At 47.1% G+C, this 20745-nt stretch overlaps 2 protein-coding genes across 3 annotated transcripts; both read left to right on the top strand.

Annotated features, from left to right (window-relative positions):
• The first annotated feature begins 89 nt into the window (after nt 1–89).
• DCTN4 (dynactin subunit 4) lies at nt 90–11627 on the top strand. Of its 2 annotated transcripts, XM_072348080.1 has the most exons (14): nt 90–279; nt 1234–1304; nt 1585–1763; nt 2658–2701; nt 3389–3496; nt 4096–4116; nt 5005–5078; nt 5247–5359; nt 6380–6489; nt 7173–7246; nt 7666–7720; nt 8151–8258; nt 8639–8736; nt 9453–11627. In XM_072348080.1, the coding sequence occupies exons 1-14, from the start codon at nt 145–147 to the stop codon at nt 9664–9666; spliced, it is 1404 nt and encodes a 467-aa protein (XP_072204181.1). In that variant the 5' UTR covers nt 90–144; the 3' UTR covers nt 9667–11627. The 2 variants fall into 2 exon arrangements, with proteins under 2 accessions (XP_072204181.1, XP_072204182.1); XM_072348081.1 differs by lacking the exon at nt 4096–4116.
• A 173-nt stretch (nt 11628–11800) lies between these two features.
• On the top strand, nt 11801–18919 carry RBM22 (RNA binding motif protein 22). The gene is made up of 11 exons (XM_072348031.1): nt 11801–11933; nt 12303–12356; nt 13275–13304; nt 13817–13949; nt 14221–14321; nt 14527–14699; nt 15271–15471; nt 15926–16090; nt 16553–16641; nt 17118–17249; nt 17947–18919. The coding sequence occupies exons 1-11, from the start codon at nt 11880–11882 to the stop codon at nt 18075–18077; spliced, it is 1263 nt and encodes a 420-aa protein (XP_072204132.1). The 5' UTR covers nt 11801–11879; the 3' UTR covers nt 18078–18919.
• Nucleotides 18920–20745: the final 1826 nt, after the last annotated feature.

Below are 20745 nucleotides of genomic sequence, written 5' to 3'. Positions count from 1 at the left end.
ACGCAGCGCAGAGCCACGCCGCGCCATCGCATCCCGCCCGGCACCGCAAGGGTTAAAGCGAAAGGTCACGTGGTCTCCGCCGCGCACGGGGGCGGCGCAGCGCGGTGACGTCAGCGCGGCGCGTGGCAGCCGTTCCCTCCCAAGATGGCGTCGCTGCTGCAGTCGCAGCGGGTGCTGTACCTGGTGCGCGGCGAGAAGGAGATGCGGGCTCCGCTATCGCAGCTCTACTTCTGCCGCTACTGCAGCGAGCTGCGCTCCCTGGAGTGCGTCTCGCACGAGGTAACGGCCGGCCGCGCCGCCATACGGAACGGGGCGCTGCCCTTCGCGCGCGCTTATTGGCTGCTTCGCCTGTCGTTTACTCGCGAATCGTCTCGCCATTGGCTTGTGGTGCCGGCCGGGGGTGGGCACAGCGGTGTTGGGGCTAAGCGATGCGATTGGCTGTCCTTGACGGAGGGGGCGGTGCCTCGCGGTAGATTGGCTCAGTTATCCTGTCCATCTGCGGGGCTCGGGCTGTGATTGGCGAGATCGCACGGGGCGGGGGTGGGACTGCGCGTAAAGGGCCGAGCTCCTGCCTGGGCGGTGCGGCCTTGTCTTGGCTTCGGGCTCCGGTGGTCGTTTGGGCTCCTTTAAATCAGTTGTTCGGTCATACCGTGAATTAAGAAAGCATCAGCCGCTAAAGGAGCGTTAGGAAACGCATTAAGTGCCTTGAAGAGGCGGCTCTGCACACCGTAAAGCCTCCCAGCAGCACAAAATAGATGTGTCACCTCCTGCTTCCATCGCGGCGCACCAGGGGAGGCCTCAGGCCGGGCCGTGCCCTCCTTTGGGAAGGGTCCGCTCCTGTTCCGTTGTGCTCATTGACAGCGGTGCTTTGTGGCAGCAAAATGCTTCCGGAGCCGCCCGGCTTTGTGCCCAGTGCGGGTCCAAGGCAGGATACATGTAGGTAGAGATGGTAGATAGAGGTAGAGGTAGATAGAGGTAGGTAGAGATGGCAGGTAACGTGTTACAACCTGCTGTCCAGGCTCAGAAGTCACGCTGTGGGATGTGCAGTCATCCAACCCCTGCCGTGTACCAGGCAGTGCTTTGAGTGTCTGAAGAACCCTCCCAGCGTTGCTGAGATGAAAGGAGGTTTCAGATGCTGCAACAACACCTCAGGTCCTCACTGGCTTCTGCAAGGCAAAGCCTCGTTGAATAGCACAGCAGTTTCCTATGTGACGTGTCTGTGTTGACCCTCAGGTGGACTCCCACTACTGCCCCAGCTGCCTGGAAAACATGCCGTCAGCCGAGGCCAAGCTGAAAAAGAATCGGTAAGGTTCATCTGTCATCCAGGGCCACCATTGAGAGCAGCTTTGTGCCTTATGGGCACCCAGCCACCCCTTCAAAAATTCCATCACTCATTACTTCTTGTTTGTCTTGGGGAAAAAGTGTTTTCCCATGATGTTGATTTGATCTTCATTTGCTCATTGAGTTCCTGTGCCTGTGAGCTGTGTTAGGAGCGCTGTGACGGGCTGACAATTGGACTAGATGATCTTGGAGGACTTTTCCATCCTTAATGTTTCCATGATTCTAAGGCCTTTCTCCCTCCAGGTGTGCTAACTGTTTTGACTGCCCCTGCTGCATGCACACCCTTTCCACCCGGGCCACTAGCATTCCAGCTCCACTGCCTGATGACCCAGCCAAAACTACCATGAAGAAAGCATATTACTTGGCCTGTGGGTTTTGCCGCTGGACTTCCCGGGATGTGGGCATGGCAGACAAGTCTGTCGGTAAGTGATGTGCAAAAATACAAGGCAAACAGCAGTCCACTGTGTCTAGTGAAGGTAGAATACAATCAGCCTTGTTTCTGGCTGTATGATAAGCATAAGGTCTGTCTAGATTTTGAGTTGCAGTTGGGAAATTGACAAGAAGATGCTTTTTTTGATGAAATCTCATCTGAAGAGCTGAGTTAGTGTAATATCCGACCCACTTCCATGCTCATGTTACCTGACTTGTCAGAAAGCTGTCGGATGTGGGTCTTTGCCAGTAGGTGTGCTCGCCCCCAGCTGAGGGCTTGCTTCGGTCTTTGAAGTTACTCAGTCTAACAGCGCAGGAATCTAACTCATTTCCTGTCACTTCTGTGTATCTGGGCTCATTTCAGAGGCATTAGTATGCGCACCCATTATTTCTCTTCATGACAGAAATGGAACAAAGCTTTTGTCTGTTTCTCAGTGCATAAGACACACAGAAAACATGTATCATGCTCCAGGAATGAGGCTGACTAGAACAGACAGGTTCTCTTTGACTTCTAGTGTTCATCTGACTGAAGACTTAGAGATGCAGGTGCAGAGACATGGACAGCTGTTAATAAGAAAAAGTAGTTATAAACAGATGTGCACACTGCCATAGTCACCCCGTGGTGCTGTTCTGAGTATTCCTCAAGTAGAATTGCTTTAAAAACGCAGAGTAAAAGCTGGGCAAGTCACTTCAACCCAAGCCTGCCTGTGAAAAGTTCACAGAGGTGTATATTTACGCAGGTACAAAGTTGAAGAACTGTGATGGTAAGGATAGTGAATATAGGGAAAGCCATATTTCACAGCTAGGACTGAGATGGGTGGATGTAAGGTGTGATTTCTATGTGGAGTCTGGAAATCTTCTCAGGACTTTGTTTTATTCCTTTGCAGCTAGTGGTGGCTGGCAGGAACCAGAGAATCCTCACACGCAGAGGGTGAGTGAAGGGGAAGGCCATCCCTAAGCTGAGATGGCATCGGCTAAAAAGAGATGTTAGAGGTGCCAGGCCCTCTCCATCTTCTTTTCTGCACCTACACAATTTTTCAGGTGCCAGATCTAGTTCATAAGCTCTGCTTTGATTGAATTCAGTGGAAGGAAGGCCTCTTAGAGGCATGACCATGGGTGTCATAGTATGAAATTGCTTCTTTAGGAGGATCTCCACTGTAAGCGTAGTAACAAGCGGCACTGTTAAAACTGCACTAATGAGCATGCTGTCTGTGTGTGTCTGGGGAAGCCTGCTATCTAATGAGAAGTGTTCTTAACCTTTGACAGTGCACATCAAATTTTGCCCTACTGCTCTCCCCTTAAGACTCTTAGTAAGTTTGAAAGCATGCTTTGGAGAAACTAAAGGATGAATCTAAATGGGGACAGTCACTAGCTGGAAAATCAGAACAGGATGCTGTTTTCTGGTAGGCCTCGTTCCCAGAGGAACATCAGTTTGTCACCCATGATGTGCATAAATCAATTTTAAGACACAGCAGCTTCTTTAATGTATATCATGTGATATACTAGGAACAGAATGAAACAAGTAGCAGGAACCCCAGCTTGCTCACATTGAGATATTGCAGCTGGTGTGGTGTTTGTTGTTCTTTCACTGGGTATCTGTATCTCTTCTTCGCTCCAGATTAACAAGCTGGTTGAGTACTACCAGCAGTTGGCTCAGAAAGAGAAGATCGAGCGGGACCGGAAGAAGCTGGTGCGACGCCGAAACTACATGCCTCTGGCCTTCTCGGTGAGCTGGGAGTGCTGTGCCTTCAGAGCAGGCAATTGATGCTCAGCAGCCTCAGCTTGGAAATTGATTGGGTAGAGGGGTAGCATGATAGGGCTACTCCGCTTTCTTTTCTTCTTTTTTTAGTTGAGATTAACGTGAAGAAAGTGTGCAAGGATTTCTTAGGGTTGAGTAGTTTTGCACCCTTTAATTTGTACTAAACTGCATCTTTTCTGTACTAATCCTCTCCAGTAGTGCCAGTAGGGTTTGTACTTGCCAGGCAAAGGAGTATATATCCAGCAGTGAAGTGCATTACAGCTGTAGTTAGATATGGTGGTAGCCTTCTCAGGACAGTTGCATACTTCTGCTCAGTATCAAATCAGGACTGTCCTGCACTTTGCTGCATGAAGTCTCAACTGAAATTAATGTTAAGACTTGATTGTGGCCTGAATTACTTGTTCATTGTAACTGCCAGGTAAATGCTTACTTTGTTCAGCTGGATGACTCCGCATATGCTTGCTACTTCTCAATTAACTGTGCCTGCTCTGTGCCCTTGCTTGTGTCTTATGGCTGCATTTTTTGTCTCCGTTGCTACCTGCTGCTATTTTGGGGGCTCTTCACAGCAACACACTATACATGTAGTGGTAAGTCTTTTCACCGTTTCTGCTGGTGTTAAAGCTCTCATGGTACCAACTGAAGGGCAATAACAAATTCTGCTCTTCACCTTCCCTCAGCACCTCTGACTTGAATGTGTATAGAGCAAAAGCACCTGAAGGATAACTAGTTAGAGGGTAATGTGCTTAAAAAACATGGGTTTTGCTAGTTTGGAAACAGGACGTTGCCTTTGGGTAAGTAACTCACACTTGAAAGGCAGTTCTTCACAAATCTCTGCCAAGATGTGTCCGTCTACCTACCTGAGGGAAATGATACTAATGTCAGTCTGCTGACCCTTGAGGAACCAGCAGGGTAGGCTGATGCTCAGATTTCTCATTTGGTAAGAATTTAGAAGATCCTCTGCTTCCAAACATCACGTGTACGGTTCAGCTGCAGAAAGCAGAGGAGTAGCTCAGTTGTTCCTGCCAAGTGATTGAGCCTAGTGGGAGAGGCAGACCTTTAGGTAACGAAGCTCATAGGAAATGGAACCTTCTAGCATCTGTAGGAGTGCTGCAGGGAGAGCGTTTCACATGGACATGTAGCCATGTCTACATAGTTCTCATGCAGTTGAACTCTCATACTGCATGACTTGGCAAGCAGTTCAAGAGCAATATGGTAGTACTGTAGGCTGATGGCTTAAAAACAACTAAGCATTTTATAGGCAGTATCCACAAACGTTTGTCTATTCCAATTATTTTCTCCTCACAGTTTGATTGGAGGAAAAAAAACTTAAGAGGCCTTGAATACCTTTCCCTTTTTGCTTTAATTTGCTTGTTCCCCTATGCTTGCCATGCAGCTCAGAGAATGAGTTTGCAGTAGGTCTTGTTGCCCTGGAAGGAAGCAGACCTCAGCCTGATGATGCCTTTTTTTTCCTGTAGGACAAATACGGCCTGGGAACCAGGCTTCAGCGCCAGAGGCCCGGCGCTCCCATCAGTGCTCTTGCTGGACTCTCGTGAGTGTCACCTTATAGAAACAAGTACATTTTTCATATCCTTGTGTGCCGTTGTCTTGCACTCCTAGCATCTCCTGCCTCCTTCCATATGATGCTGTACTATCCTTGCTGTCTGTCAGAGCACCTGAGCTGTGTTTTATGACTAAGTTTCTTGTTATTTTCCCTCAGTCTGAAAGAAGGAGAGGACCAAAAGGAGATCAAGATTGAGCCAGCTGATGCGATGGAAGAAGTAGAACCCCTTCCTGAGGATTACTACACAAGACCAATCAATCTGACTGAAGGTAATACCTTAATATTTTACCACTGTGGCCATTCATTTTATAACATGGGCAGTGTTTGGATACTTGTCAATGGGTTCCTAGTGGTTCAGGGTTTTAGTGTGCTGAGGTTGAAATGGTGTGAAATTTCTGACTTTTGATTGCAGCTTAGCAAAAAGAACCACACAAAGGAAAACTTAGAGCAAAAACCGACAGTCTTCTTGACTATTGTTTCATTTGTTCACTGTAATTCTTCTGCATGTGATAGAAACCACATGGGTGATTTTTTCCTTTGGGTGAAGGAAAGACCTGACATCCTTTTTCAAACAATAGCAGCTAATAAGGAAGTAGTTGTGCTGCTGGGGAGTTGGCGCCTTAACTGACCTGTTAAGTAACAATTGTGCACTCTTTTGACATCAGGTTGGAACAGCTTACGTATGCTTGTGAGATACTTAGTTGACTCATGATTTAATCAGCACATATTGTAGATGGGTCCAAGAAATATAAGAGTAAATAGGATAAAACAGCAGGTATATAGGAAGCGATGTGAACTTTCTGCTGAGATGGTTCTAAGCAGGACAGATGTCTTCAGTTCTGCAAACCCACAAAGTCCACACATTAAATAATTCATGAAAGCTTCTTTGGAAGGCATGGATGGTCTTTGTCTCCTTTCCTCATGAGACTCTGTCAGTGTTGAGAAAATAGGATGCTGGTGAAGAAGACAACCTCTGCATTGAGGGAAAGGCTGCCAGGTGGCTTGCTGCCTGTTAGACAGTGGTGATTATGGAAGAATACCGTGGGGAATTTGGCTGCTGGAGTTCCTTGCCTGTGTAGTCACTAATTCTTTGTGTGAGTCTGCATTACGCAAACTCCTCGCTGCAAAACTTTGTATTCTCCTCAAGCAGCATCCAGCTGTGACAGTAACAAAGCTGTGAAAACTGATTTGCCCTTTGCACACATGCTGTTAGGCCAGTGCGTGTACAGTCTGGCTTGAGTTTCAGTGCGTGGATAAGTTGTAAATTTGGTCTTCTTTATGTCACCCAGTGACGACACTGCATCAGCGCTTGCTGCAGCCTGACTTCCAGCCAATCTGTGCTTCCCAGCTCTACCCACGTCATAAGCACCTCCTGATCAAACGTTCACTGCGCTGTCGGGTGAGTTGTTGACTACAAAGCATCACTTCTAGGCTCACAGGACTTGGACTGTGGGACATGAGCTCTGCATTTCATTTTTAGAAGTAATTGCTCAAATGTTTCTGGTGGTTGTAACTCTTCAGCCGAATAGTGGAAGCAGCATGCGGTGATTAGGGAGGCTGTCACATCTCTGGTGTGGTGACAATGCAGCTACCTCTTCATGTTATTCAAAGAGATGTAAAGACACAAGTGTGGATTTGCAGAAGAGTCTGTATGTCCTGACACACAGAAAGAGAAGAAAAGCAGGGAGCTGGAAAGCACAGACATGCAAAAATTAAATCCAGTTTCATAATGTTTTCTAGGAAGTCATTTGTGTCAGGCAAGACCTGTATTTAAAGAGTAGCCCACGTGGAAGTCAGTTTTGGTTTCCAGTTATTTGTGCCTTCTTCCTGCTGCAGTTGATGTCTGAGTGTTTTTAAGCTTGGTTCCAAGTTGTATTTCTGAGATTGCACTTATAGAACTGATGAGATACTTTCAGAGCATCAATAACTTGCCACCATTGTGGGTATGTGCACCCCAAGATAGCTTTATGTGCACTGTGCTAGAGGTTGGTAATGCTGTGGCTAGTGGCCATGTGCATGCCACTCATCTGTTTGTGAGCACACGCTATCTTTTGATGCTAACAAAAATATCTCTGTGTCTAGAAATGCGAACACAACCTCAGCAAACCAGAATTCAACCCAACATCCATCAAATTCAAGATCCAGATGGTTGCTGTGTAAGTAAGATGTGGGGGGTGGGGCCAGCAACTGCCTACCAATACTTAGAGCCTTATGCTTTCATTTCTTTTGTGCTCTTGCTTAGATCTTGTGTGTAATTGTGTAATCTGATAAAATGACATAATCAGTTAATTTGTTTGAGTAATCTGTAGTAAGTTTGCTCCCTGGTGTATTGAAAGGTTGCTGAGGACCTCAGCAGTCTGAAGAAGGCAACGCATGCTGTTCCAGTCCCATGTAGTAGCAGGAGTTGCAGGATTAGCCTTATATAGCAAAAAGGCTCTTCATTTATTTGCGTGATGTAAGCTAAACTCTACTAGCGTTGAACATGCTAGCCACATGCCTGTGAATACTTACTTCAACAGGTAGGTTGCAGACAGCAATGCAGTTTATCACAGTCATTTGCTCTGTTTTGTTTTAGTAACTACATCCCTGAAGTGAGAATCATGTCTATTCCCAACCTGCGCTACATGAAGGTCAGTGTTTTTCTTCCAGAAACATTTTAGGGTAAGACATAACTGAGAGGTGTGGATGTGGGATTGATTCCTGAGGGCTCTGCTGGCTTTGTTTAGAGAGAGTGCAGGGCTTGAGGGAGTGGTCAGAATAACTCTGCCTGCACTTGTCACACAGTGTAAGTAGATTACAGTTGTCACACAGTGTGAGTAGATGACAGTGCAATCTGATATCTGGCATCGCAAGTACATGTTTGTGTCTGAAGAATAAAAGGTGTGGAGTGCTGCATGATATTGGCAGCATTCTGAAGGAGTGGGGCCCTTTGCTGTCCATCTTTGAGTACGCAGTGTGATTTTTGAAGGCGTCGATCAGTCACAGAGTGTGGGGGTACTAACAATAGTGATGACTTATAGCATAGTTACTTCTTGACTTGCAATTCTTGAATCTTTCCAGGAAAGCCAAGTGCTTCTGACTCTGACCAATCCAGTGGAAAATATCACACATGTCACGCTGCTGGAGTGCGAGGAAGGAGACCCTGACAACATTAACAGCAGTGCCAAGGTATTGTATTTGCTGTACAAGGCAGGTCTCTTCCAAGGCTTTCTGTTCCCATTTGTCTTTCCTCATGTCACACCAGTAGTCCACATTGACTGTGTTTCCTTCCTGGGAGGTTCGGGTTACCACCATCAATGTAAACATCAGCTCTTAAAGTATTTTAAAATTCTATCTGATCATTGAGATCCAGAGCCCAGAGGAGAAATATGTGACTTCACAGATAAGAATTGTAAATAGACAGTACCAGGGGAGGGAAAAGCCAAGGGTGAATCATTTTTCTGTTAAGCTGTAGGAGAGCAGCCCTCAGAAGGGAGTTGCTTTGTCCTCTTTGTAATGTAGGTGGTGGTCAGTACTGAAAAGTTTCTTCTCTTGCTGTTTTGTTTCAGGTGGCAGTACCTCCCAAGGAGCTTATTCTGGCTGGCAAAGATGCTGCAGCAGAATATGATGAGCTGGCAGAGCCTCAAGACTTCCAGGATGACCCTGAGTGAGTGCTGTCTGTCCTCTAGGGATCCTGTCCCTTAAATACTGGACACTTTAACCAAGTAGCTTGCTATGTATTCTCTCTCTTCAGCATGTTGTGGCTTTCATTTTGTTTTTAATTAATATGTTTAGTTTTGTGATCAGAGAAGAGTAGTGCAAATCTTTCTGTTTGTGGTTTGGAATGTTCAGGAGGCATTTCATCCCTGCAAAGCAAGTATGGTGATTGAGCAGTTAAGTTATAGGTGGTGCTACAGATTCTCTCCACGAATACTCTACGTAATCCTTTCTTTTGCAAGCAGAGGGTTCAAAGAAGTGATGGGAACCACATGGTAGGGTGTACAGCAGGGATGCCTCCAGCTTTCAGATTGAAATATACTCCACACCCTCCTACAGAGCAGCTCGAACCATGTATTACAGCCTTTCTCTGTTGAGTGACTAAGTACATAACTCCCATGGCCAAAGCAGGCATGTTCTGTTGATGGATTTGCCAGCAGCTGCCAGCTTAGAGGAGGGTAATGCATTCTGATCGTGAGGCAGGAAGGGCTGTGAGTCCCCTGGAAAAAGAGCAACAGCTGCCAACCAGAGCAATTGTTCTAGTGAGGCATGTTCAGCCTGTGGGCTGTAAATTGAGCATCCCTCTTATTTGGTGTCAGAATAAATCTCTCAGAACAATAGATTTAGAACTCTGCTGACCCAGTTCTTTTGTTTTCTATTTTGCAGCGTTATTGCCTTCAGAAAAGCCAATAAGGTAGGAGTTTTCATCAAGGTTACCCCGCAGAAAGAGGAGGGCGAAGTGACCGTGAGCTTTAAGATGAAGCATGAGTTTAAAAACCTTGCTGCTCCAATCCGGCCCAGTGAGGAATGCGATCAGGTCTCGGAGGTCATCTGGCTTACCCACCACGTTGAGCTCAGCCTCGGTCCAGTGCTCCCCTAAAAGCTTCCAGCGTTTGTGTCCCCATGGCTGGCCACAGGATGGACTGTCAGTGAAAGAATGCACCCCGGTGAAACCTTCTGTGAAAGCTCCTGTGTGACGTGTGGGTGTGTGCCACAGGCTGCAGCCAGGCCATCAGGAGGAGGCCGCGTGGGTGAGGGTGCTGTGGTTTGGGATGATTTGTGCTCTTTTCTTATTGTAGTGCCCACTGACTAAAGCTCTGCTTCCCCACATTGCCACAGGCTGGTTTAACTCGCAGCACGTGTTTCAGCACGCAGATAGAGAGCTAGCTTTCTCCAGATCCACACCACTCCTGGCTGAATTTGCCTTTAGCAACAAAAAAGAAACTTTAATTGTTTTTCTTCTTCTTTCATGTCAGCCCACGAACCTAATGTTACATACACAAAAGTGAACTTTTTCCCCACACGGAGCTATGCCCAAACAAACATTTTAGGAGGTGGCAGTGTCTGCTGCATTACTGACAAGTCTGTTGCTGCAGCACGATGCTTTCTTTCCTTTGTCTTTTGCTTCCTGTTAGGATACCTCAAATAACTGTGGGGCACTCAGATGTACGACTTGTTATGTTCTTGTGGGGTTGAAAACGCACTCTGGCATATGTAGTTTCCTTAGCCAAAGTGATAAATCTTTTCACAAAGGAAATGATCACTTTGTCTTCAGTCCCAAAACGTGATATACTGCAGCGTTCATGGGTCTGACTGGCCGCCAACCTCACTGTAGGCTCGTTGTATTGCAAGGTGGATGTGGTAGTGTGAGTTGTTAGAAGCTGGGAAGTCCCATTGTGCTACATTTCTTTACTGAGGTGAGAGTGGTCCTGAGAGGCTGCCTGTCAGTCTTTGTGTTAATGAATGTGTGTTAATAGGGATAGCAATCAGTACTAAACTTGGAGAATTGAGATTAGTTCTAGCATACTAAAAAACTACAGGGGCTGTCCAAGTTCATACTGTCTTTTCCAGCTGTGGGGGTATAGAGGAGGAAAGGCTGTTGTACTGTAACTAGCATACACTGTACCACTGTTTATATATCTATATGGGGTGTAATTCGACCATAGTCCAAACTGCAACTTTAATTAAGAATTGTGTATGCAGGATACCGAATGCCAGTTCACTGAAAGTGGGTGAGATTGCTCGTCCTTGGGAGACTTTAGTTTCATTTCCAGTTCAATGTATACTTTCATTACCAGTTTCTGATGGGCTTTGATGTGCTGGCTTAGGGTGAAGTTTGTGAGTCAGCCAAGGCCGGCTTTGTTGCTCACTGTGCTTGTGCTGTGGTTCTGCCACCCCAGAGCTGCAAATCCCTGTGTGGGAGGGAGGGATAAGGCCACATCTGCAAACCAAGCAGCCTGCCTTAGTGTGCCCATAGGGCTGGTTTCCCTGTGCCTCAAAGGGAAGCACCCACCTTACACTCCTGCTCCTGCAGCACCTCCCAGAGCAGCAAGTCAGCACGTTTACAACGCCTCGGTTACACACAGGTGTACAGCATGAGTTGAAGAAGTGTAGTTTGTATTTATTTATGTATAGCGCTAGTGTGTCTGCCGCTGTTTTACCTTCCACATAACAAAACACTTAAGCCTTGGCCACGAGTTCTCTCCTTAGCCAAAGTAGCCGCAAACACTACTACCTATGGAAGCAGCTTTTGGGACGCTGATGGAGCCCTCTGGCTGCAGCTCCCGGCGTTGGGATGCGTTTGGGCTGCGCTCTGTGCTACAGGACACGGTCGGCCGCTGTTGGGTGCACAGACGGCTGGCTGGCCGAGCAGTCCGCTCGTTGCTCCCCTTTAGGTGCTTGTAGGTGCTATTAATGCCGTCAGCTCTGTCTGTCTGTCTGTCTTTGCTCCCGGGGCGCAGGATTTCTTGCCCGTCGGTGTTACCCGTTAAATGACAGGCGACTGTTGCCTTACTGCTTCACTTCATGTAGTAACCTTCAATAAAGCGACCTTGGCTCTCATGCTCTGCGCTGTTATTTACACCGCCGTTAGTGGGGAAATAGTGATCATTAAAACATAAAAAGCTCAGCACCCCGCGCTCCCAATGGTTTTGTCCCTGTTCCCATTCGATCCGCCACGCCGGCTCAGCTCTATGGTTGGCAGAGCCTAGAGCGCCCCCGCCGCTCCTCCCGCACGGAAGGTGACATCCCGCAGCGGAAGTGACATCACTTCCGGGTACCGCCGGGATCGAGGCGGAGGGGCGCGGGGCCGCCATGTCGACGTCGCTGGGCTCCAACACTTACAACCGGCAGAACTGGGAGGATGCGGTGAGTCTGAGGGGATCCGGCCGGCAGCGGAGTGCCGTGTTCTGGGGCTGGGAGCTGAGCGGGAGCTGGGCCGGGGCGGCGCGATGGGGCGCTCAGGGCCGAGGGTGGCCTCTGCTGCAGAGCTGGGCTTCGGGAGCGGCCTTTGTGTCGGGTGTGTGTGAGGTGGGTGTTGAACGGCAGCGGCGGATGTGCTGCGTCCTTTAGTGATACGGACGTGGGCTGCAGCTCCTCACACGGCCTCCTGTGAGCGGGTCCTGCGGGCACCTCGCTAAGGCAGGCTGGCTTTGCTCGGCAGGCCGAGCTGACTGCAACGCTGCTGGGATGGTTTGGCTGCTCGGTGCACATGTTCTTTGTTTTTCCTCCTCTCAGGACTTCCCCATTCTGTGCCAGACGTGTCTTGGAGAGAACCCATACATTCGCATGGTACGTGCTGGTTGCACAGTGCGGCCCTGTGCTCTTCATTGGGTGCTGCTGACCATTGAGCTGTTTGGTTCGGAGCGCTCAAACAAGGCTGGGTGCAGGAGGGGATGCTGAAGATACGCACTGCTGGCCGCTTGGCCGTGCACTGCAGGGTTTGCTTCATGCCTTTGTTAGCGTCAAAAAGCTGAGCAGGATGTCACGACCCGATGTCTGGAGTGCAGGAAATACCAGTAAAGCTTTGATACCAGTCAGTCACGTGACGTGGGAAGCAACGAGCTGCTGAGATATTAAATAGATGAGCAGCATTTCTAAAACATGCATAACATGAAAATGAGCCAGAACTGCCCTACAAAGGCTGGCGGCAATTTCAATGCTGTTTTGTTGACCTTGGTTTCATCTGCTCAGGATGAGTCAGGCCATTCCATGCTGCTTTTCTCAGTGCTCATCCCACTTATTTGGGCATACCTGGAGATTATCTTTGCCTCGCATTTCCCTTCCCCAAGTTTGCTGAGAGCTGTTATATTTTTATGAACCATGACACGATTGTCAGCATCGATATGTAAAAAATGGTTTGTTTTGGTGTGTTTGTTTTATGCAGTTGCGTCATCTTCACTTAAAAATAGCTATTAATGACCTGTTTCATGATCATTCCTCTGTGGTACGTGAAGTTGGACTCATAATACTTTTCAATGGGTGCTTCTAAAGCAAAAAACAGGTTGAGAGTCTCTTAGATTTTTGTGATCCTCTTTGCCAGGCAAGGGGAGATTCTGCTTAAGCAGCAAAAGTGGACGTGAGCGAGTCTAAATGCAGTATAATAAGAGCAGCATCACTGTGCTATAAGTTCAATGGTACGTTTCATCATTCGCTAACGAAGTTTTGATATCTCCTGTTTTCTCTCCCTTTTTATTTATTATATTTCAGACCAAAGAGAAATATGGAAAAGAATGCAAGGTATGTTGGTTGTCTTTTGAAGAACGAGCTTCTAAGTTGGCGCACACCTGGCAGTAAAATGTGCCTTTTGGTTCTCAACGGATCTGCTGGCATCAGGAAAGTGTTTATCTTGGCTAAGAGCTTAATGCGTACATAACTGCATGGAATGTGAGGTGTATCATCTTCTCTGTGTTCGTTGTTCTTGAGCTGTAAAACTACTGAAGGCTGTTCTAACAGAGTTAAGATTTGCTCACGTTTATGAGAATTATTAGTTTTTGCTCGAGTATTTCGTATTTTCTGTTGCAAGTTTGTTTTTACTGCTATGTGATGCGTAAGTAACTGCAGTTTTGGTTTTGCTTTGAATCTGCTGTTTTTTGCCAGCTAACAATTAGCGTTAGTTATTGTATGAAATAAGGCAGGTTTGTAGCTGAGAGAGCAGGAGTTCTTTATGTTTTACGTTTCTATGCAGGAACTCGAATGGCATCTTGGCTGTGCTGTGACAGCAGTCCATTTGTCTATTTCGTGTCTTTCAGATCTGTGCCAGGCCTTTCACAGTGTTTCGCTGGTGTCCTGGTGTTCGGATGCGTTTCAAGAAAACAGAAGTGTGCCAGACCTGCAGCAAGTTGAAGAATGTCTGTCAAACCTGTCTGCTTGACCTGGAATATGGTGTGTACCAAAGAGGGTACAAAGAGAACTTAAGCAGCAGTTCTGCTTCCTTCTGAAGTGAAAGCTTCTTTAAATGTGTACATGAAATTGGCGTAGTTGTTTCTAGACAGATTCAGAAGAGCAAGTTTTTGTGATCAGATCTCTTCTGAGATTCAGGGGCAGCTTGGTGTGCAGGAGACAAGTTATCTCTGCTTAATGTGAGTTGTAGTAACTGGTTTTTTTGCTCTTTCAGCTTGTGCTTCATAGGGTTTTTTTGTTTGTTTAATTCTAGGTTTGCCTATTCAAGTCCGGGATGCAGGACTGTCCCTTAAGGATGAAATGCCTAAATCTGATGTCAATAAAGAGTATTACACCCAGAACATGGAACGAGAGGTAAGAAAATGTCATTATGATTATGATCTCTGTGTATGGATGTGTACAGGGGAGGGAGGGGATCAAACACTTTCTTTGAAAAAGAATGACCCACGTCATCTTAACATCTGTGTTTGTTTTCATTCTGCATTACGTGTCAGTATTGAGATATATGTATAGAGAGAGATATATATAATAACTTGCCTGCCTTTTAACTGCTGTATAGATAGCCAACTCTGATGGCACTAGACCAGTCGGTGCACTAGGAAAAGCTACTTCTACCAGCGACATGCTGCTGAAACTGGCTCGGACCACTCCTTACTATAAACGTAATCGTCCTCACATCTGTTCCTTCTGGGTAAAAGGGGAATGCAAGAGAGGAGAAGAATGTCCTTACAGGTACATACACATCTTAAATAGTTTCTTTTCACTGCGGTCAGATACGCTTCCCCTTAGGGACTGAAGAACAGTCAGGAGGTGCAGCACTGGGATTGGAGTTAGTGTGAGATCTGCAGTAAGGTGGCGTGCAGCATCCATGAATAAATCTTTGTTGTGACAGGCTCATTTGTGAGGAATTTGCTGCGTAGGTTCATAGTGTTTTGCCAAAGCAGTGACTGCAGCTCTTCTCTTGCATAGTTCATTTCTTCCTATCGTAGCGTCACTCCCCACAATCAGAGGTCTTTGTATTTGAACAAGAGGCCGTTTGAAATCCAGCTCTTAGGTTTTGTAGTATTGAATGCTTGGCTGTCAGAAGTGCCGTTCATTCCGAACTCCAGGCAGTTGTGCCAATAGCATGTTGATAGCCCCAGCCTGACTTCTTCGGGCTTTTTGTTCCATTTGGACATCTTTCTGTGAGCAGGGTTAAGCATATAAGCAACCAGATGGTGTTTAGAGGGGAAAGTAGTGGATGAAGTCATGTAAGCTGCAGCTGTGGCTGCTATTAAGAAACGCTTTGTTTGCTGAACCTCAGGCATGAGAAACCTACAGATCCAGACGATCCTCTGGCTGATCAGAATATCAAAGATCGTTACTATGGAATTAATGACCCTGTAGCTGATAAGCTTCTGAAACGAGCATCAACAATGCCTCGACTGGACCCTCCTGATGATAAGACTATTACTACGCTGTATGTTGGAGGGCTTGGAGATACTATCACTGAATCAGATCTCAGGTGTGTTGGTGCATTTGCTTGTATCTTATGCTTTGGGTACTTCTCATCTTCAGGGGAGGAAATCTGTCTTTCAAGGGGCTTTCAGTTTTCTTTAATTGGGAGCTTGTTCGTGGGCAAATGCAGAGGAGTACCAGCTTGCTGGAGAACAAATAAACGAGCACATCTCAAGAGCTTTGCTTAAGAGAGAAATCTTAAAGATGAGTCATCTCTGAGTTCTTGGAGGTAATGCGTTACACTTACAACAACTTCCTTATCTTCTCTCTAGCTGGCTGCTGAGAAAAGCCACTGCGTTTATAATTACATGGAGGAGCAAGTGGCTTGATTTGTAATCACTGCTCTGAACAAGTGATGGAGAAAGTAAAGGATCCAAATATACCTGTTTGATCACACTCAGTTGCTGTGTATTCTGTGGCTAAGAGGAACAGGGTTTCACGCTCTCTTATCCTCCACACAGAAATCACTTCTACCAGTTTGGGGAGATTCGGACGATAACAGTAGTGCAGAGGCAACAGTGTGCTTTCATCCAGTTTGCTACCCGGCAAGCTGCAGAAGTTGCTGCTGAGAAATCCTTCAACAAACTCATTGTGAACGGTCGCAGGCTCAATGTCAAATGGGGAAGGTGAGTACTGGGAGTGACATGGAGGCACATGAACACTTTCTCACTTGCCGTGTGTATGCTGTCCTCGTGGGCTTGATTCTCAAATAGATAGAAGTATGTGGGTCTTTATTTAGTTTATGTAATCTTGAGAGCTGGATTGGCTGTTAAGCTGAAGTAGGTAATGAGCTGATACATAGCTGGGGTTCTCTTACAGTCTTTTTTTTTGTGTTCTGTTTTCCAGCAATAGGATCTGGGATCAAGATAACACAAATTGTGTAGGGAGTTTGCTGGTTGAAGGTCACAGATGGGTTTCTGTGGCTATGCTTCCTCTCTACATCTTGTAAACTGTATTTGCATACTTGCATACACCTCATTTTTGGCCTGCAGCAGTGGATCTAGATGATGAAATGTGGAACTCTTGCGGCGTATCTCCTTACCTTGCCTTTTCTCATCCTTGTCTCCAAACGTTTGTCTGTTTTTTAGGTCCCAGGCAGCAAGAGGTAAAGAGAAGGACAAGGAAGGAACTACAGAATCCGGGATAAAGCTGGAGCCAGTTCCAGGACTTCCCGGAGGTAAGGGAGTAGTTTTCATCTCTGAAGCTGACCTGTTTCCATGGGAAGGGCTGGAGTTAAAACTCTACAAGCAGTATCAGCTCAGGACAGTAGAGGCACTGGTGAGCCCAAAGCAGTTACTGACAGTAGGTTTACAGCAGATCAATTTGGAATGGGAAGTGAGCTTTGTCTAGAAGCAAGTTCTTGCTGAAAAGAAGGTTGTCATGTGATGGGTGAATTAAAGTTAACTCAGCTCCAAGATACTGACAACAGACTGTTCAAGGCTTGGTTCACGTTTTCATAATCATTGAGTGTTGTGTGAAGTTAAAAACAAAGCTGGTTTCTGGTGGATAAAAACGGGGGGTGCTCAGCAGCTCTTCCACAAGGCGCATTGATTGTTTCTCCTCCCTGAAGAAAGATGCATCTGCAGCTTTTGTCTGAGTATTTGGGACTTCCATAACCACAGTATGTTTGGTTTTGGTTGTTATTTCCTGCAGCCCTCCCACCTCCTCCAGCTGCAGAAGAGGAGGCTTCTGCAAATTACTTCAATCTACCTCCAAGCGGCCCTCCAGCCGTGGTTAACATCGCCCTGCCTCCGCCTCCTGGCATTGCTCCACCACCACCTCCAGGTACTTAATTCTCCTCTTCAAATGAAGATGTGTAAATTGGTGTCCCAGCACTGAGGGCTGGAGATGTCATCCTTTTTGCTCAGCTGGACTGTTAACACTGATGCATGCCCTATATTGATTTTCCTCATCCCTGATCATGCAGTCTAAACCAATTGTATACAATAAGCTGTCAGCACAGTTTGATTAAACTGGGCTGCCTGTTGTGCCCTGTATTCACTTTCAAATTTTCAGGCATGTCAGAGATCCCTGTTAGTGGTATTCAGATCTGCTCAGGGTATTTGCTGACTGTGTACGTGGTGCATTAAGCTGAACATCAAAGGGTGATTTCTGCAGCTGGTTGAATGCCAGCCTGTGTTTGGCTGTGTCTGTATCTGTCTGAAGACAGATCTTTCTGTGGGGCATCAGATCTTGTGGATCTAGTTGCTCCACAGCTGAATAGAAAGCAATTTAGATTGGCCTTAGACACACATGCCAGTCCCCCACCAGCTTTGGTCTGACTAAGGATGTGTACTGTTTAAGGATTGCTCCCAGTTTTACTGAGAAGATAGGAGGGGTTTTGAAGATGTGAGGAATCAGGGACCTCTCTGACATGCAAGCTGTTAGCTGGGTGTATTCCATCACTGCTCTCAAACTGCAGTAGACCCACATTGGGTGTTCTATTGCTTTGTCTGAACGTGACAACTTTTTTTTCCTGCAGGTTTCGGACCACACATGTTCCACGCCATGGGGCCACCGCCTCCCTTCATGAGAGCCCCAGGCCCCATTCATTACCCATCTCAAGATCCCCAGAGGATGGGTGCCCACGCAGGAAAGCACAGCAGCCCTTAGCACGTCGTGCCACCCTTGTCATTTAAGTAAATGTTATTTTCTAGTTACCATGGTAGTGCCGTATGTTGAGCTGTGGGTGAACTAGAGAAGCCTTATTTCCCTGCTTGCAGACGCTGGGCAAACTGAGCTCTGTGTCACTGTTAGCTAATCAGATCGTTAAGACATCCCTGATCTTTCATTTAGTGTTTGGGGGTGGGGGGGGGTAGAAAAGGGCTGTCAGGTGGGTCTGGGGATGAGATGTATCAGAATGACAGTGCTGGTAGTGAATCCCATTTGCACACTTTTGAAATAAACTTGTGGAAAAACCGAACCAAGCCCTTTTCAAGCCCATTTGATATCTTCAGTCTGAACATTATGGACTACTTAAATGTGATGAGAGACTCTCCGTCAGTTAATTAATGACTTGTTATTCCTGTTAGGTATTAATCTTGTAGTATTAAGCTAGGACTGAATAAGCTGAAAACCAAGCTCATCATATGTGCTGAACTCATGGCTTTGCCTTACAAGTGCCACAGAATTGCTCTCTTACGACTTAACAGAAAGAAGCTTTTGGTGCTTTATTTCTAATCCCACTTGTCCTGAGCGAGATAAGCATTACATCATGCAAGCAGCCTGCTGGTAACGCAGGTGTGACCTGGAGTGACAGCTGAGCATGGAGCCTGCAGTTGACTAAGATGTATGGGCACACGGCTAGAGCATTTTAAGGTGTTATGTATGTCTGCTGCTTTTGTGTGACGGATCTGTGCGCATCTTTCTGTAAAGCAGAGCAGGATGGGAGCTGTGCTGTAGCCTCATAAAGACATTAAAATATGTGGATTTTTCAGTACTTTGCTTTGACCCTGGAGCCGGGTGCCTCAGGACTTGGATTTTATTTGCCTGCCACCAAAGCAGCTACAGAGTGTGCTGTGACAGTCAGTACGCTTCTAGTTCTCCATACTGACCTGTAGGGCCCAGTGGCACTGATTCTGCTGAAGGCTTGTGGTGCTGCCAGGGGCACAGCTGGGAAACAGGCTGCACTTCCCTAGAGAAAGGCCTCAGCTTTGGGCACACGGGGCAGGAGTTGGGCTCCCATCAGGTAAGAGGCAGCCCAAGGCAGTGCTGGGGGAGGCTGGGACACGCTGATGGGTGGGGAGGGCTGTACTGCCTGCTGCTGCTGCTCTGGCCCCAGTGTTCCAGTCAGGGTGGGTGAGCACTGCGGACAGAACTCAGGCAAGCTTGACATGATGGCAATTTATTTATCCTCAGAGGTACACGTTTTCTTCAGCCGATGGGCAAAGGGAAGAGGGAAGAGAGGTGGGTCTAGCACAGGCCACAAGTTGTGCACTGTGAATTTGTAACGTTAAAGGAACAGACCTTTCTTTCATCCCATTCGCTTATCTATCCCTTCATGCTTCTGTGGGAAGAACAGAAATGCAAGTTTCCTGCCTGAACAGTGTGTTGGTGCAGCAGGACTCCTGCGTGGGATTTCCTCTACGCATCCATCTGTACAGGGTCAGAACTGTGCTTTATAAGTGAGGAAGCTGTTAGCTACATTTACAACGAAAGTCACCTGTCTGGTTTAACCGCAGTGCTGTAGGAAAAAAGCACTTTTATCCCAATGCTCCTTGTATCATGGGGTTAAATATAGGTGACATCATTAAGAACTTGACAAAAGCAGTTGTAGGAAGCATCAGAGCTTATTGTAGCGCTCAGCAGGGCTTTTCATGTGCTCTGGGTGGCTGTGCTGGGTACTGCTCTTAGCTGCATGTCCCACTGCCTGGCACTGCTGGAGAAGTTCCTGTAGGCAAATCCTCACCGCTGATGCTCACGTTGTGGAGGGGCCTGGGGTTGCTGCAGGGGTACAGCTGTGCTGCTGTTCCTTCCCATGGATGCTGGAGCTGCTCAGATGCTCTGGCAGTAGCATTCAGATCTGTGACCCATGCAGCTCTGCAGTGCTTCTGGTCCAGCAGGGCCCGATCCTTACTGACCAGCTCTATGAAGGCGAGCTGACATGAGATAATCAAAGGGCTTAAGGTGAACTTAAGGCATGCAGACAGGAGGAAGGATGAGAAAATAACAGCCATAGCTGGCCGGTAGCTTAAGGAAAAGGCACAAATTTCCAGCTCTTGACCTTTTCCTCCCTTGTCTCCAGGCTGTGCTGTACGTGTGTTGGTAAACAAACGGGTTGCCAGTTCATCACTTGCTTTTGCTGTCCCACCAGGCCCCACATAACTGCATTTAACATACCAGTGCCTCTGGTGACTTGTTCTGCTGGTGTTTATCAGCGCTCACCTCCTCTCACTGTCCTGAGTGGAATGGCAGATGGAGACTTGTCCTTAAGATGGAATTTCTCTGTGAAGACACCACCTGTCAGAGCAGCTCTTGTGTGTCAGCGAGCAGTGAGGCTGCTCGGCGCGTTGCAGCTGGTGGTCCTGCCATTTTCCACAACACGGGGGAGAGAGGACAGCCTGTTTTGTATGGCGAGGGTGCTGGGAGCTTACAGGGATCTCCTTGCATTAGCGATGAGAACTTGGCTGCTCAGCTTAGTGCTAAATGTCCTTGTGACAGTGACTGGCAGGGGGAGAATTCAAAATGGTCCCAGACTTGAGCTTGTTCAAATCCCATAGAAAAGGATGATAACACGAGACCACTAGCTTGACTTTCACCAAGTGCCAGGCAGGAATACTTC

The sequence above is a fragment of the Excalfactoria chinensis genome, chromosome 13 (assembly GCF_039878825.1).
Source record: "Excalfactoria chinensis isolate bCotChi1 chromosome 13, bCotChi1.hap2, whole genome shotgun sequence".
Classification (NCBI taxonomy): domain Eukaryota; kingdom Metazoa; phylum Chordata; class Aves; order Galliformes; family Phasianidae; genus Excalfactoria; species Excalfactoria chinensis.
Note: the sequence above shows the minus strand (reverse complement) of the source record. Positions and strands in the feature narration are given on the sequence as shown.